Genomic DNA, 14,191 nt, shown 5'->3' with positions numbered 1-14,191 from the left:
TCTGCCTCTAAGCAGTCTAAACACGTGAAAACACACTAGTGTTTGCACTTGGCAACAACCAACACACTTCCTGAGAAAAAGATGGAGGCAAGAAGCCGCTTTCACAGCTCACTCCAATGTTGTTCCTTGGTCACTCAGCAGCAAGGGTACTGGACCCCCTTACAAGGTCAGATCTGCCAAATAACTACTAAAAACTAAATTTGAAAGGATGGATTGCTTTCACTTTACAATCAAATGCTTCACAGGAGATGTTAAGAAACACAGTAAACACTGGTACTTTGCTGAAGTGGCTCCTCTTCTCAGTGGGGCATTGCCAAACAGCAGAAAGTATAATTAATTTTAGACCTTGCCTCAGGTAAAATATTGCACTCTTCTTGAAAATATGGGCAAAAATACATGGTTCTGCAATCTGCATTTTTTTCTGTGTTCTAAATCAAAATGCCAAATCTTCCCATCCCCCCTATCAATAGTCTGACAGTGACAGCAATTTCAGAAGCTGTTATTTCTACATAAAACTCAAATGTGAGGGGGCCCTCAGGAATCTGCATCCTGCTCAGTAAGGAAAGAGAATACAATGTGTAGGAACTATGTGGGCATTTCACTGCAAATTAATAGTTACTTCCATGCACATTTTTATGCCACACAAACTAGAAGTTCATTGAATCAAGCTGAAATGCAAGAAATTACAAAATGACAGAAAGAAACAAATTTTTACTTGATCCTAATTTCATCACAAGATGCAGCTCTGAGTGAATACAAGTAATTTAGAAAGCAGAAAGATAATGTTGTAAGTTACAGCAGAAGGGGTAGATGTGTTCAGACTCACTCTTCAGGGCATCTTTATACTCAACAGAGTGTGTGGCAAACAAACTTTGACCACAAGACATCCTCCTTGAACACCCTTGACTGTCAGAGAAGTCAACATGAGCCAAGAGTGCTCAGCACTTTGTAGTGCCAAAATGAGCAACCTTCACTGTCATCTGCTCAAGTCAGTGGGAATAATGCACATTGAGCACATACAAGCACCTTGATGTTAAACTTCATCGGGAGAACCAAATAAGTTTGAAGGTGAAGAATAATGGGCCTTAAATGACAATATACATTAGAATTACTTTTATGAAGAGATGCAGGTGAACTGCTGCTCTAATCAGTAACATCTGCTCTGACAGTACTTAAGAGCGGAGTTTTAAACAAGCTGAAGGTCATTTTCTGCTCTCAGCTTTCTAGAAGAAAAAGTATTACACTAATCTCATCAAGAGAAGATAAGGCACAGAAAAACATCTCAGGGCCTATTACTAAGTGTGTGTGGTGCCTTGACTTCAGCAACACCCCTTGAAGTCTAAAACTAGTTCTGAAGAACAAGACAACCAAATACAGAGAACAAATATAAGTTCTTAGAGGGTTAGTCCTCTGTCCATCAGGGTCAGAAGGCACGCACTCCTACCCCAGGTATGTTTTACTGAGCAGCCACTACGCTCTACATCTGTTCAGACTGCTGCACATAAAGTGTGTCTGAGAGATACTATAAGGAATAGGATTTCCAAGAGATGAGTTGTTTGCCTTTATCTATTTTCCCATTTGTTCCAAACCAAACTTTTTACTCTATTATTTTCTTATTGGATACATTGTGGAGAAACACACTGTTTTTCAAATAGAATCCTATTAGTAGCAAGGAGATAAACCCCCCAAAATCCCCACCAGTCAATGAAGCACCAATCTCCTACAAAAACTGTATCGTCAATAGCGTGTCTCAGAATCCAGTTTTCTTTCAAATTAATTTAAATTTTTTCCTGACCACACAATGACACTGTTTTGATTAAATTACAATATAAAAACAAATATACATGTTCAATTGAAAATTATTAATTAAAATTTATTCTTCAGTCCCTTCAGTCTTACTTAAAACTATGGTTTAAATTTTTCCATTACCAAGACTATTTTCTTATGTTTACTTCCTATAACATTCCTGAAGTCTTGTTAATTATACATCACCGTGGCAACTAAGTAGAATCAAGATTTGATATTTCAACTTCCTGATGGTCTCTTCCTAGAGACAAGCACTAGTACCAGCTGGCTTTTGTTTAAGAAGTAGAAAGCAGGACACAGATAAAGTATGTTTTCTTTTGGTTTAAACAGGGGAGCATTAGATGTTTTTCCAAGAAAAAGAAAAAGGCCTCTGACATGTCAAACAGTCTCATTGTGTCCACTGCGCATTTGATTGCAAGCAGCAGGACTACAGATAAAAGACTTTTTTTATTCCAAGTTGTCTGAAAAGCAATCACTTTGTCTAGTTCCTTTGGTTGCCAATGGGGCAGAGTGGATAACAACGTGGGAAAATGTATTAAACGGCAGAGCAAATCTGGCCAGTAATAAAGGACCGAGGAGCTGAATTAGGTATCATACCATGAGAGAACAGAATAAGCCACCTACCCTGGATGTACCATTCACTGAAGAAACAAAAGGAAGAAGCAAAGGACCGAGAGCCCGTACATACTTTCTTACCATCTGAGAAGATGGATTTTTCAGTCCACATACAGAATTGTACAGTAGCTATTCACCACTTTCACGGGCTATTTTATGATGAGAAGACTTTCTAGACAAAGGCATTATTTAGAATATGTAGCTGCAACCACACCACAAAGTTAATGCCCCTCAGGACTACTCGCGTCCTCCTTAGTTTCAAGCAACTTCATACACTGAACTGGGAAATGAAAGTCTGAGCCTAAAGGTCACTTGGACTTAACCTTCCCTTGGAGAAAGAGTGTCTTAATGTGCTTTGTGGCCAGAAGGTAGAAGACTTACTCAAAATCAGGTGCCAGAATTTCAGTTCTAACTTCAGAAAACTCTCAACCAACACTTATGACCAGAGACTTGACACTCCATAAAAAGCCACAGGAATATAAGCAATATTGCAATCAGGAATGTCTCCTAATCATGCTGTGTTCTTGGAAATGAAAACAAATTATTCCACAGATCCTCTTTTGGCCCATTTCCTTGTCAAACAAACTAAGCCTTGCATGCAGCCAACACCTCTACACAGTAATCACTGAAGGTCTCCAACTCCTGAGAGCAGCTCCTTTTTTAATTTTATTTAATTATTTATTGGCAACAACATTTCTGAGAATGGCCAGGAATGAGGAATTGTGGAACTTGCCAACTTTCCAGAGTACCTGCCTGTATCAGGGGTTAATCACACTGATACTTTTGGTCTGTGTGTGGCCCAGCCACCTGTAAAAGTTTTGTTCTTTCCCTGCCAAGTTATGAGAAAACAAGTACTGATAAACAGGTACTTCCTCCTTAGAGAGAGAACTTCTTGTATAAACTGTTTTAATTGGCGTTCTGTGACTGGCCCATCATCTGTCAAGGACATTTGAAGGAGAAACTGAAGAGGAGTTGATGAAGTAATGCCCCCAGACTCAATTAGAAAAGACCCCCGAAGCATGCTGCGCATGTGGAAGGGAAATTCCAAAGTACTCACGCATGCACTGAAGGGATGCACTTGCATAACCAAGGGGGTGGGACTGAGAACCTCTGGTGGGGTGGTGCTGGCCACACCTGCCTAGGCAGACGTAATCAGTTAACTGTATAAAAGCAGATAGCTCTTTTTTGGAGGGTAGCAAGCTTCACATCAAGGACAACGTTGCCTTTTGGTGGGAATGCCTGCCAATTTGTGAGCCTACTCTCTCCAGGAATGCAGCTCCTGCTATGGGTAACTATAGGCATTCTGGGATGGTAAGATAGCTTTATATGCAACAGCTGGGTGACTGGGGAGGTCATACAGAAGGCTTATCTCTCTCCTCCTTCCTCTCTTTTGGGTTTATTCATTTTGTTGGTCACCTCTTGGTAGTACATACCAGTTTTGTTGAGCTTTCAGTGGTGTCATGGTTTCAGATTTCAGTATGATCCAAACTCTTCCCTAATACACTGCCTGACAAATAACATAGTTTTCAAAACCTTAGCAGTATTTTACAAGAACACAATATGTATAAATGAAATGGAATGCATTAGGGATTGAAAGTAAAGGTGCATTTTATACAAGTGGGGACAAAAAATCCTCACTGTCTGATATGGTTGGGAAGGGTGGCAGAGTACAGTCATTATGGATAGTTTTCCAGTGCCATTTGGAAGGGTGGTACCGATTGGCTGACTGTTGCTTATGAACACGAATAAAGTACAAACTTATCCCGAAAGCCTGGTAAGACCCATGCACTGGCTCAATGCATGATACTTTAGTTCAGCATGGAAAATGTATGGCATCCTTCAGAACAGCAAACAAATTCCAGAGCTGGAACTGCAATGTGTCTATCCCATGCCAATACAGACAGAATCCTCAGCTCCCTCTAACTGGGACCAAATAAAAAAATTTAGTGTGCTGTACCACTGACAACAGCTTCCCAGCAGTTTCTCTCAATTCAGAGACTTTTACCTGCATCTCTGCCCAAACTTCCTTGTCCAAGTGGGAAAACAATACTGTGCAAATAGTGTGCTGCAAACACCAGGCAGTGAGGACCAGAGCAATGGCACTTCCCTGTGGATCATAAGCACTGTCAGGGACAAACCAACTGCTCTAGGGCATTGGCAGTAGGAGACAGCTGCTGAAAACAATGAAGACAAAGTGTTATCAGCCCTTGGTACCTGTAATGGAGTGTTTCACAAAAAAATCTAACAAAATAAGAAATGTATTCTTTTGTCTCAATGTCTTATTTTACTATTAACAGCTGATTTTCACCAAGAAACTGAAGAAATGTCAGCTGATCAAGGAGTATGTATGTTATTAATATGCAGTCAGATCACTTAATACTTAAGATAACTGTTACTGTTCTTGATCAGTGATAAACATTTGAAAATAATCTGTTTGCTTTGAACAGATGCATTATCTCTCCTTAGTACTGTGCTTACATGCCCTATTCCATTTAAACTTGATATAAGTTGTTGGGATTGATTTGATGATTGTATCAGAATCCATACCAATGTTTTGGGCAATGTTTTACTGCCTTTTCTACCTGATGAAAGTTCTGTACTTCCTGCAAAAAGACTCACTGTGGTTAGAGGTTGAGACACATTTGAATTCTATATACATGTGGGAACATATTAAAAGCCTGATATCTTCTCTTTAATTGAAAGTATTTGGAAACCTACGCCAATTTGTCTGGAATAAATACCTTCAGGAAACTTTACTAGCAGGAACATTAGTAAACTTTCACAGTTTCATATTAAGTAAATACTTACAGGTCTTTACCAAAATTTTTAAAGAAATGTTATTCAAGAGTTAATTTTGCAGTGTGACTTTATGCTACTAAGAGCTTTCATATTACTTTAAAATAGGACTGTGTTTCAGTTCTTCTAAATTAAGGTATCAGCCCTCACCAGTGTCTGCTCAGCAAACTTCAAAATGTGCATGCAAATTTTACTCTGTGTATAAAGTTTTCATTTTAGATCATATATGATACTGTTTTTCTGGTATATTTAGAAGTAGAACAACATTGGAAATGCAACGGAAATTCCACTGCAACTGTGTACTATGGAGAGAGAACTGCTACAGTATAATGCTCAAACATGTTCATATTTATTATTTCACTTAGAGCAGCTTTTATTACAAATGCTTGAGTTCATAGCGACACAGAATGGTTTGGGTTGGACCTTTAAAGGTCATCTAGTCCAATACCCCTATAATAAGCAGTGACATCTTAACCTAGACCAGGATGCTCAGAGCACTGTCCAATGAACATTTCCAGGGATGGGGCATCTTATCACCTCTCCGGGCAATCTGTTCCAGTGTTTCACCAACCTCATCATAAAAAATTTCTTTTTTTATATATACTTAAAATTTTCCCTCTTTTAGTTTAGAAGTTACTTATGACTGTCATATTTCCGTTTTGCTTCTACAGACCTTCTCACACTAAGAGCAACTTTCTCTTAATTTATCTTCCTAAAACAATATGCATATTTTAATTCAGTATAGCAAGGAAACCTGAGTGGAAGGCATCAAGCCAAAACTCAAAGAAATGTCCTTATCATAAAATAGTTTTGCAAGTGCAAAAAGAGTTTTTTGAGAGCAGAGTGGAGAAACATTGTTTCTGTTGTTGTTCCTGTTCTTTGATTTGTCTTTTTTTTAATGTACATGGCAGGTGGTTTAAGGTCTCAAAAAAAAAATCCCTAGGATTAAAAATAACTACAGTAAGATTTCTGTCCCAGACAGATTTTGTCAAATCAGATTTGCCTTAAGCCACTGTTAATTTCAACCTTATAGTGCAGGTTTACTTACTTAAAGCTATTACAGCATTTGCTACTCAGTTTGTTTTCTCAATGTATTCCATCTCTGATCTTCTGGTACTCATTCATTATATTTTTGCAAACAGTGAGATTCACTAATATACTCATCCTGCTCTCTAAAATGCTTTTTCCTCAAAGCTTCATTCTTTAACAATAAACAAGCATAATAATGTAAAATGAAATGGTTCCTGCATATATAACACACACTGAATTTTTGGGGCTACTAACAGTTCATCAGTGAGGACTGGTAGCTTTTTTACTATTATATTCTGTTTTCTAGAATACAATTTCTTCCTTCAGGCAAATGCAAGCAATAGCTAGGGCAGATGTCAATTTATTACTGAACCTGTTAGAGTTCATCTACTCATCTCAAGATACAAAAGAAAAAAATTAGCCTGATTCTCTTCCTAGCACCTATCAAATCAGAAGGAACCATACTTACATCAGCTGAGCTACACCAAGCATAAAGGAGAGAGAAGGAAGAGGAAAACTGGGCCAGATAACATTTATTGCTGTCAGTTGTTTTAAGGTTTGAATAATTCATAGATGTTTTGATGAAAACAATTATGAGATTAAACAACAATAGAAGGCTATTGTGTGTTGTCTTGAAAACATGTTTATAAAGTATCCATAGTATCTAGAGCTGAAGGACTTTTTTGCTTATTAATGAAGCACAGGAATCAAGGTGTTTCTCCAAATACAAAAATTTCTAAATATGTATTCCAAAAACATACAAAAGAAGAGGCCAATCAAAAGGACTAAAGTTAGTAGAGAAAAAGAGGCATTCCAGTAGGACCTGCAAGAGACAGAAACGATGTGCATGCTTTTGATGGGGAGGAGAGTGCAATCTATGCCATGTACTTGTATACACAATTTAACTATCAAATGGTTGTACTACAATTTACCTTATTACTATTTCAACTTCAATAGTGCCTAGAAGCTTCAAACTCAGCAGACATTGTACACCATAAAAATAGCACAGTACAACACAGATTCCTGCTCAGGAACTGTGACTGGGGGTAGTCTGAGACATGGGCTACTTTCAGTCTATCTGGCCCATTTTTAAGAGAACCTAGACTTTTGTCCTGAACAGGCATGCGAGACAATAGGGGAGAGAAAATATCCTCTCTGATGGAGAAATGAGGCATGCAAAACTTAACAGCCCCAAGCCAAGTCATATGTGAAGTCAAGAAGTGAGCCCAGATCTTCTGAGCTCCACTGTAGTACCTCACCACAAGCCCAATACCTCCACTGTGCAACAGATTACACCAGATTTTAGTGGTGTAGAAGGAGCTACAGTCAGGGTGAAGGACACGGCATAAAATGAACATGAGCTATGTGCACTGAGCACAGACACGTCTTGGACAAGTTCTACCAAAAAAGTTCACAACACCACCGAAGCAGAGAATATTCCTCTGAGAAGTGCTGAACTTACACAAGCAGGAGAAAGACTGCAGCAATCTGAATTGCCAAAGATAAATTAGACACTTTAGCCAAAAGAAAACAGAGCTGACAACAACAACAGATGGGAAGAGGAGGGAAGGAGAACAGGAACACAGCAAGAAGACGTGAACCATAAGGAAAAAAGCATTCTAATCTGTGGGAGGACCTAGGTAGCCAGTTAATTACTCATTAAAGTTAGTAGCTATTTATTATGATTATAAATACTTAAGTGAAGCCATCCTGGTAGGGCCCAGGTGCACTTACATAAGGCAGATGACATGCTGGACACCTATGCTGTTTACTGGTAGTTGAACCTTGCTATTGACAAACTAACAGAGTATATTATTTAGTGTGAAATTTTATACAGGGAAAGAAACTTTTTACATGTAAGATCATTTAAATAGAGGGCCAATTGTTTTACTTGAGAGCAGAAAAGCAAGCTCCAAAATTTATCAGTGCATTTTCCCTTGGGTTTTTCATCTAGCAACCAAGGAATATTGTGTGAATATTTTAGAAAGGTTTCTAGAAACTGAATTCAGCCCTTGCTACTGCCAATCACTGCATTTGCAAATCAGGTAAAAAAAATACACAGAAAGATATGCGAAGTTTAGTCTTTAAAATGGTCTTTATAATATTTTTCCTACCAATTAGCATGATGTCAGAATACTGTTACCATGGTAAAGTGAAGGGATGCAGTTAGCTACTGTTTTGCTGAGCTCCTTCTGACTACTTATAGATCAGCTGTGGATTTAGGATAAACTAGACCAAATTTTGATACATTCATAATTCAAGAAATGTAACTCAGCTATTACCACGTAGAAAGTAGTTTCAAACATTTCTTCTTTCCCTCATTGCTCTCCCATGTCCCAGTCTGTACAACAAGAGCAGATGCACAGTTCTAACCTCTGAATTTGAGAAGCCTTTTGCAGATGTTGAATTCTACACGTGTAAGTAATCCCACAGCAATTAACGCATGTTCTGGAACAGCACTACACACGTGTCCCAGAAGAGCCCACTGAAAATAAACAGCATCCGGCTACCAAAGCAGTTGTCCTCTGAAATTTAAAAGGTTCATCTGCAGCATTATGTTCTAATAGCCCACCAATGAGGTCTCCTTTTAAAATGCCAGTGGCTAGTTCCTTAACACAATTTCATAATTTAGGCAGAGAAAACGTGTATGAATTTCTTGCACAATACATGTAGTTGGTCTGCTAAAATAAATATTACTAATTTTTGACATTTATTTCACCTCAGGAATTCTTTCCTGGTGCTACATAATCTTGAATGTGCCCTAACTCCCAAACATAAAGAAAACATGACTCATAATCACAGCTCACATTATTACCTTTTTTTTAAAATCATGCTGCAGAACCTTATTTCGATTCGTTCTCAGTAACACAACAATAGAATTTGCAGGAAGGAAACCATGGTAACCAATTAACTGTGCTTCAGCAGATATCTGCTCAAAAGAACATGCAGTACCATCACACTTCAACGCCTACCCACTAGTACAATCTCTACCCATTTCCTCTTTATCTTCATCCTAATTATTAAACAAAATCTCCACCACAAAAGGCTACACTGCAAACCACATCTTACTGTGACTGTCATTTGCTGTAGGTCCTAACATTAAGCAATGTACTACTCTTTTGCCAAATTTAAAATTTAAAAGCAGACATAATAGCTCCAGAAGTCAATTAGGAATTTTTATTCTTTTAATCTGTTTGGAACATTAAATTAACATTACAATGCATTTTATATATTTTTATTGTAACAGCGACTTGCAGATATGCATGGACACAGATATATATCTACGATAATTTTTTATGTTACTAATTTTCCTTAACCCTCAGGATTGCAAAACATTTTCAGTGGCATTCTCTGATTAATTAATTAGTAAACATGGCTGAATGCATCCATGATTAAGTACAGGCATTAAACAGAGTAGGGTGCTGATTTGTTGCTCTCATTTGTGTTTATGCTTTATTCTCTTTATCTGGTGCCTGAGCTGATACAATTTTACAGGCCTTCGTAGGCTCTGAACATCAATTTTGTTTGAAGGACAGCTCTGAATATTTAGTCAAACTTATACACTTAAAACAACATTTAAATTATAATTTTCTTTTTCTTTAAGAACATACTTCTACCTCTGTTACAAATTCTGAGAAATTTGTTTTCTGAAAAAAACTCACCCTCTTTTGTTTCAAATTTAGATTCAAAAGGTAGTCTGCCTTGAAAAAAAGTCATGATCCAAATTAATTGCACAATAATGGATGAAAGTAGACAAAAATAGCTCATCAGAAGATGATCAAAATGCAGCTTCTTATATAAGTGGAAAGTAGATTTTACAGAAACTCAACAGCAACTTTAAAAACTGAAAAGTTTTTTTGCTGTTAACAGTCCCCTTCCCTACCCTATTGAAGAAAAAATATTAAAAATCTTCACTTTGAACTCAGTTAACTATGCCAGAGCATCGCAGTAAGAATATTTGACTGCCTTGCTTAAATCTGCAAAAATATTGTTTTTTGCTGTCCTATATTTGGTCATTTAAGCAGTGCTAGGCTATGTCTGTAGCTATCGCAGCTCAGGAACAAGATCTTTAAATCTACTGAAGCTAGTTCTATAAAAGCGCCACAGCATAATGCTTCACAGTTGTCAAAAATTCATTTAAAAAGGTTTAGAGAACAAAGAACTAAAACACCATGGCCCACTTCATCTTGAACATGATGTGCAGTCCTGTCTGGTATGAACACACCTTTGAGATTTTAGACATCAGCTACAATAGCTCATGGAATCAAATTCAAAGTGTTCCATGACGATTTGAGGAGTTGTCTGGCTTGGGTCCTCGGGACAAAGCACGAAAAGCTTGCTCTTTTCCATTGTAGGAAAGATGACTGGAAATATTTCATTACAGAGACATCATACTTTGCCACAGAAAGGGATATGATCCTGTTTCACTAAACTGCTCTTCACGACTGGATGCACTGGGTTTTTCAGGATTCCCAGGCATGCTGACACAAACACTGGAAGAAGACATCTGCCAGAGCTGGACGTGCTGAGCTGTCTGTATCACTGAATTGCCTCCCTCCCCAGCAGAAGAACTGGTAACTACAAGCCAGGAAACAAACCTGTCTCAGTCTCAGCATCAGCTGCTCCCACCCAAAGGTACCACAAGACTTTTACGTCTCGATGAACCAGCATTTCATGATGCAACCACACTTCAGAGGCAGTTTCCAATTTGCCCTAATCAGAATTGACAGACTGTCAGATCAACAAATCAGGCAACAAACACAGTGACAGAGAGATCGAATAGATACACAGAAATACAGAGGGAACCAAGTGTTTATGCCAAGAGTCAAGGGGTACCCTCGAGAATCTAAATTTTCCTAACTTTTTTCATTTTTTTCCAAAACATGCCTGAAAAACAAGCAGAACACATGGATATTTAATTTTATGTTTTGTCACTATGCTATTTGTTGCAGAATTAGAGAACCTCTAAAGCATTTCAGTGTTAACTTCAAAAAATTCCATGAAACCTGTTCTGTGTCTGTTTCTTTATATAAAACTAACAGCCGACCAAGTTTTCTGTCCTCCCACACCTTCTAAAGGGTAAAACAGAGGTAAAGAAGAAAAAGCAAAAATCATACTGAAGTTATCTTAAAATTAACATGACTGTTTGAAAGACAGAGTGGCACTTAAACCTAGTATGAAAATATCAAAATGATTCACACAGCTAGAAGAGAAAGGGTGCAATTAGAGACCCTGAACTCAAAGTCTTCTGTTGAACTTGGAAGGTTTTGCTCATACATACCACCCTACCAACAAGATCCATTTTTGGCCATGGAAATGACATTCTTAAATTCCTACTGGGATTATCTATACTTCAGATAGGGCTACCTTTGCCATCTGGCAGTGTAGTGACACAGACACAAATGATGGTCTCAAAAAATGCTAAAAATTACAGGTAAAGTACATAAACAACTCATGATGGGAATCACAGCAAACTTCTCACAATTAGGATGAGCAGACCACAGAAAGGGCTACAATGTCAGCAACGCAGTCAGTGGGCTCATTGGCTAATGGGTATATTCTGCATATATAATTCCAGGGAGAGGAAAAATAGAAACTGAGCAAAACTCTCCCTCCAGTCAGTGGAAACACAGATTCCTGCTACACTTTCTAGTAGAGAGAAGAAGAAATCCTAGTGGTAAAATTCCCATGTGTGGAAGACATGGTACTGCAGTTCACAGAGCTCCTAAGGTATGAGAGTAAACACCCTCATTCATACAGTTTGAAGGCCAACAGCAAGATGACAAGGCATTACCTGCTGTGGGATGGAAACCACCCACCTAGACTCACTGCCCTTAATACACAAGTCATTCAGGTAGCTCTTAAACATAATGAGATGGCTGCAAGATGCTTCAGTTTCAGATTCTGACGTGTTTTGCTGAACGCTGAATTTCCTCAAAATAAATCAATGATAACACCTTTGCTACCACTTGAAACCTTTTCCCAAATTGATCACCAATAGCTATCCATTCTTTTTTCTATTGGATATAAAAATTTATTTTATTGCTTTCAAAGCTTCCAGTTGCTTTCAAGGTTTCCAGTTTGAAAGAGATATTATCAAACCTAAAAAAAGCCATCTTTTGACTTGCTGGACTGGAGGCGCATTTGAAAAACAAACTGTAGCAATACATCCTACAAGCAGCTTTGTCTTTGACAGTCTACAGGCCCTATGCCTTCTGCACCATCAGAAGCAAGGGGCAGGAGCTCTGTCTTCAAGCCAGGTGTTACAACAACTGTTTTCCTTTTAGTTTTAAATGAATATTGCAAGAGCAGAAGAAGATAAAATTGAGTACTGCTTTAATAAGAACCCAAATTTACCCTGTTAATGCAATACAGTGTAAATTCTCTTTGGAAAGAGTTTCCAAATATTCTCTTTGGAATCTTATTACTACAGAAACAAATATACCTCACTAAAATATACCTTTTTTTCCCCTGAAAAAGAAAACTGATTCATCACAATCTATTATTTCAAGATATCATTACTTTAATTAAACTCTTATTTTACCCATATCAAACTTTTAGTAACTGCATCTTCTCCTTCAATGTCTTTCTGTCCCACTTAGATTTAAAACATTGCTAATAATCACCATCTCCCATTTGAGTACTTAGGTGTGTAGCACAGGCCAAAATAATCTCCATTTTCTTAAAGGTAATGAAACTATTTAAAACCTACAACTATTTTTATTTGAGCTCTTATTTCAGTTTTTTATTTCTATCTGATCCACGTGCCAGAATTCTGCAGAATGAAGGAAGCGGATCTGCAAACATTGTTAGCTAGCAGGTGTTCAGACAAAAACCACTCCTGATTTATTGCCATCCCACAGAGGGAGAACTAAGTGCTCCTCAGCAATCAGCTAGCTAGCCAGTAACCCACACGGTAGACTAGTCAGGGGAACTCATACAATGCCTTTTATTTCTTGACCACCTGCTCTCCCAACATCTGCACGGGGTCACATCTGTAACATAGTGGGAGAAGGGCAAAATGAAGCACCACCAGCAAAACCAGTTGCTACTATCCTGATGGTGCAAACAGTAAGGAATGTTAGCACTTCAGAAAGGGCTAGGGAAATTCAAAGACACCAAATCTGTAACTAGGGTAAAAAAGTACCATGATTTAAAAAAAAAAAATTAAAACAATTACAAGGAAGTTTAAGATCTGAGGTCAACAACACAGTAAAGTCTTCTGAATATTTTATAAATTTAAAAATGAAATATTAATTACCGACCTTAATGCCAAAGTGTAGGTTCCAGGTTGCCTTTGGCTTTCACGAATGAGATAGCTTCCCTCTGCAACACTTAATAATTGGTCAGCTTCCTCCCTTGAGATCATCCCATGGAATCTAAGGAACAAAAATTTTTTTGAAACACATGCCTTTTCTCTCTTAAATCACCTTTTGCTCTTCTTTTAAAAAGCACCAGCCACAGTAATTAAAAAAGAAACAAACACTAAAATGACTGATTTGCAGGAATCTACAGCTTAAATTAATCTCCCTTTCTGCCTGTATTTGAAGTCACTTTAAATGGTTTAGAAAGGCTTCTAGGAAACAATATCTATGAAACAACTATATTGCTTTTTAAATCTGCATCTATCAATTTAATATGTAGAAATAAATCCATTCTCTCCTGCTGGCTTCACACGTTTTGTGCCAGTGGCATGCAATCAAACATTCTGAAGCATTTAAGGATATTATATGCAATTCCCAAAATTTTAGCAAGTTGCCATAATCTCAGTAATTACTGGTGTAATAACCTAGCAACACTACACATCTTTTACCAAAATAAACCTAAGCAAGGTCTTTGTTTCTCCACACTAAATCTAACCACCTTTGCCTTAGCAACCTAAAACAGAAGACATATACAGACTGTACATATATTGCATTTGTGATCCAAATATCTTTTTCCTACA

At 37.7% G+C, this 14,191-nt stretch overlaps 1 protein-coding gene across 1 annotated transcript in view; it reads right to left on the bottom strand.

Moving 5' to 3' along the window:
• The window catches only part of CHN1 (chimerin 1), a 97,590-nt gene that overhangs the window by 52,222 nt on the left and 31,177 nt on the right, over window positions 1-14,191 (bottom strand). The window contains exon 5 of the mRNA XM_027636655.1: window positions 13,512-13,625. Coding sequence (XP_027492456.1) covers window positions 13,512-13,625 — 114 coding nt within the window. The remainder of the gene's footprint in view (window positions 1-13,511; window positions 13,626-14,191) is intronic.

This window comes from Corapipo altera, unplaced genomic scaffold, assembly GCF_003945725.1.
Source record: "Corapipo altera isolate COAL_440 unplaced genomic scaffold, ASM394572v1 45, whole genome shotgun sequence".
Taxonomy (NCBI): domain Eukaryota; kingdom Metazoa; phylum Chordata; class Aves; order Passeriformes; family Pipridae; genus Corapipo; species Corapipo altera.
The sequence above is the reverse complement of the archived record's forward strand: the minus strand, read 5'-3'. Positions and strand labels throughout refer to the sequence as shown.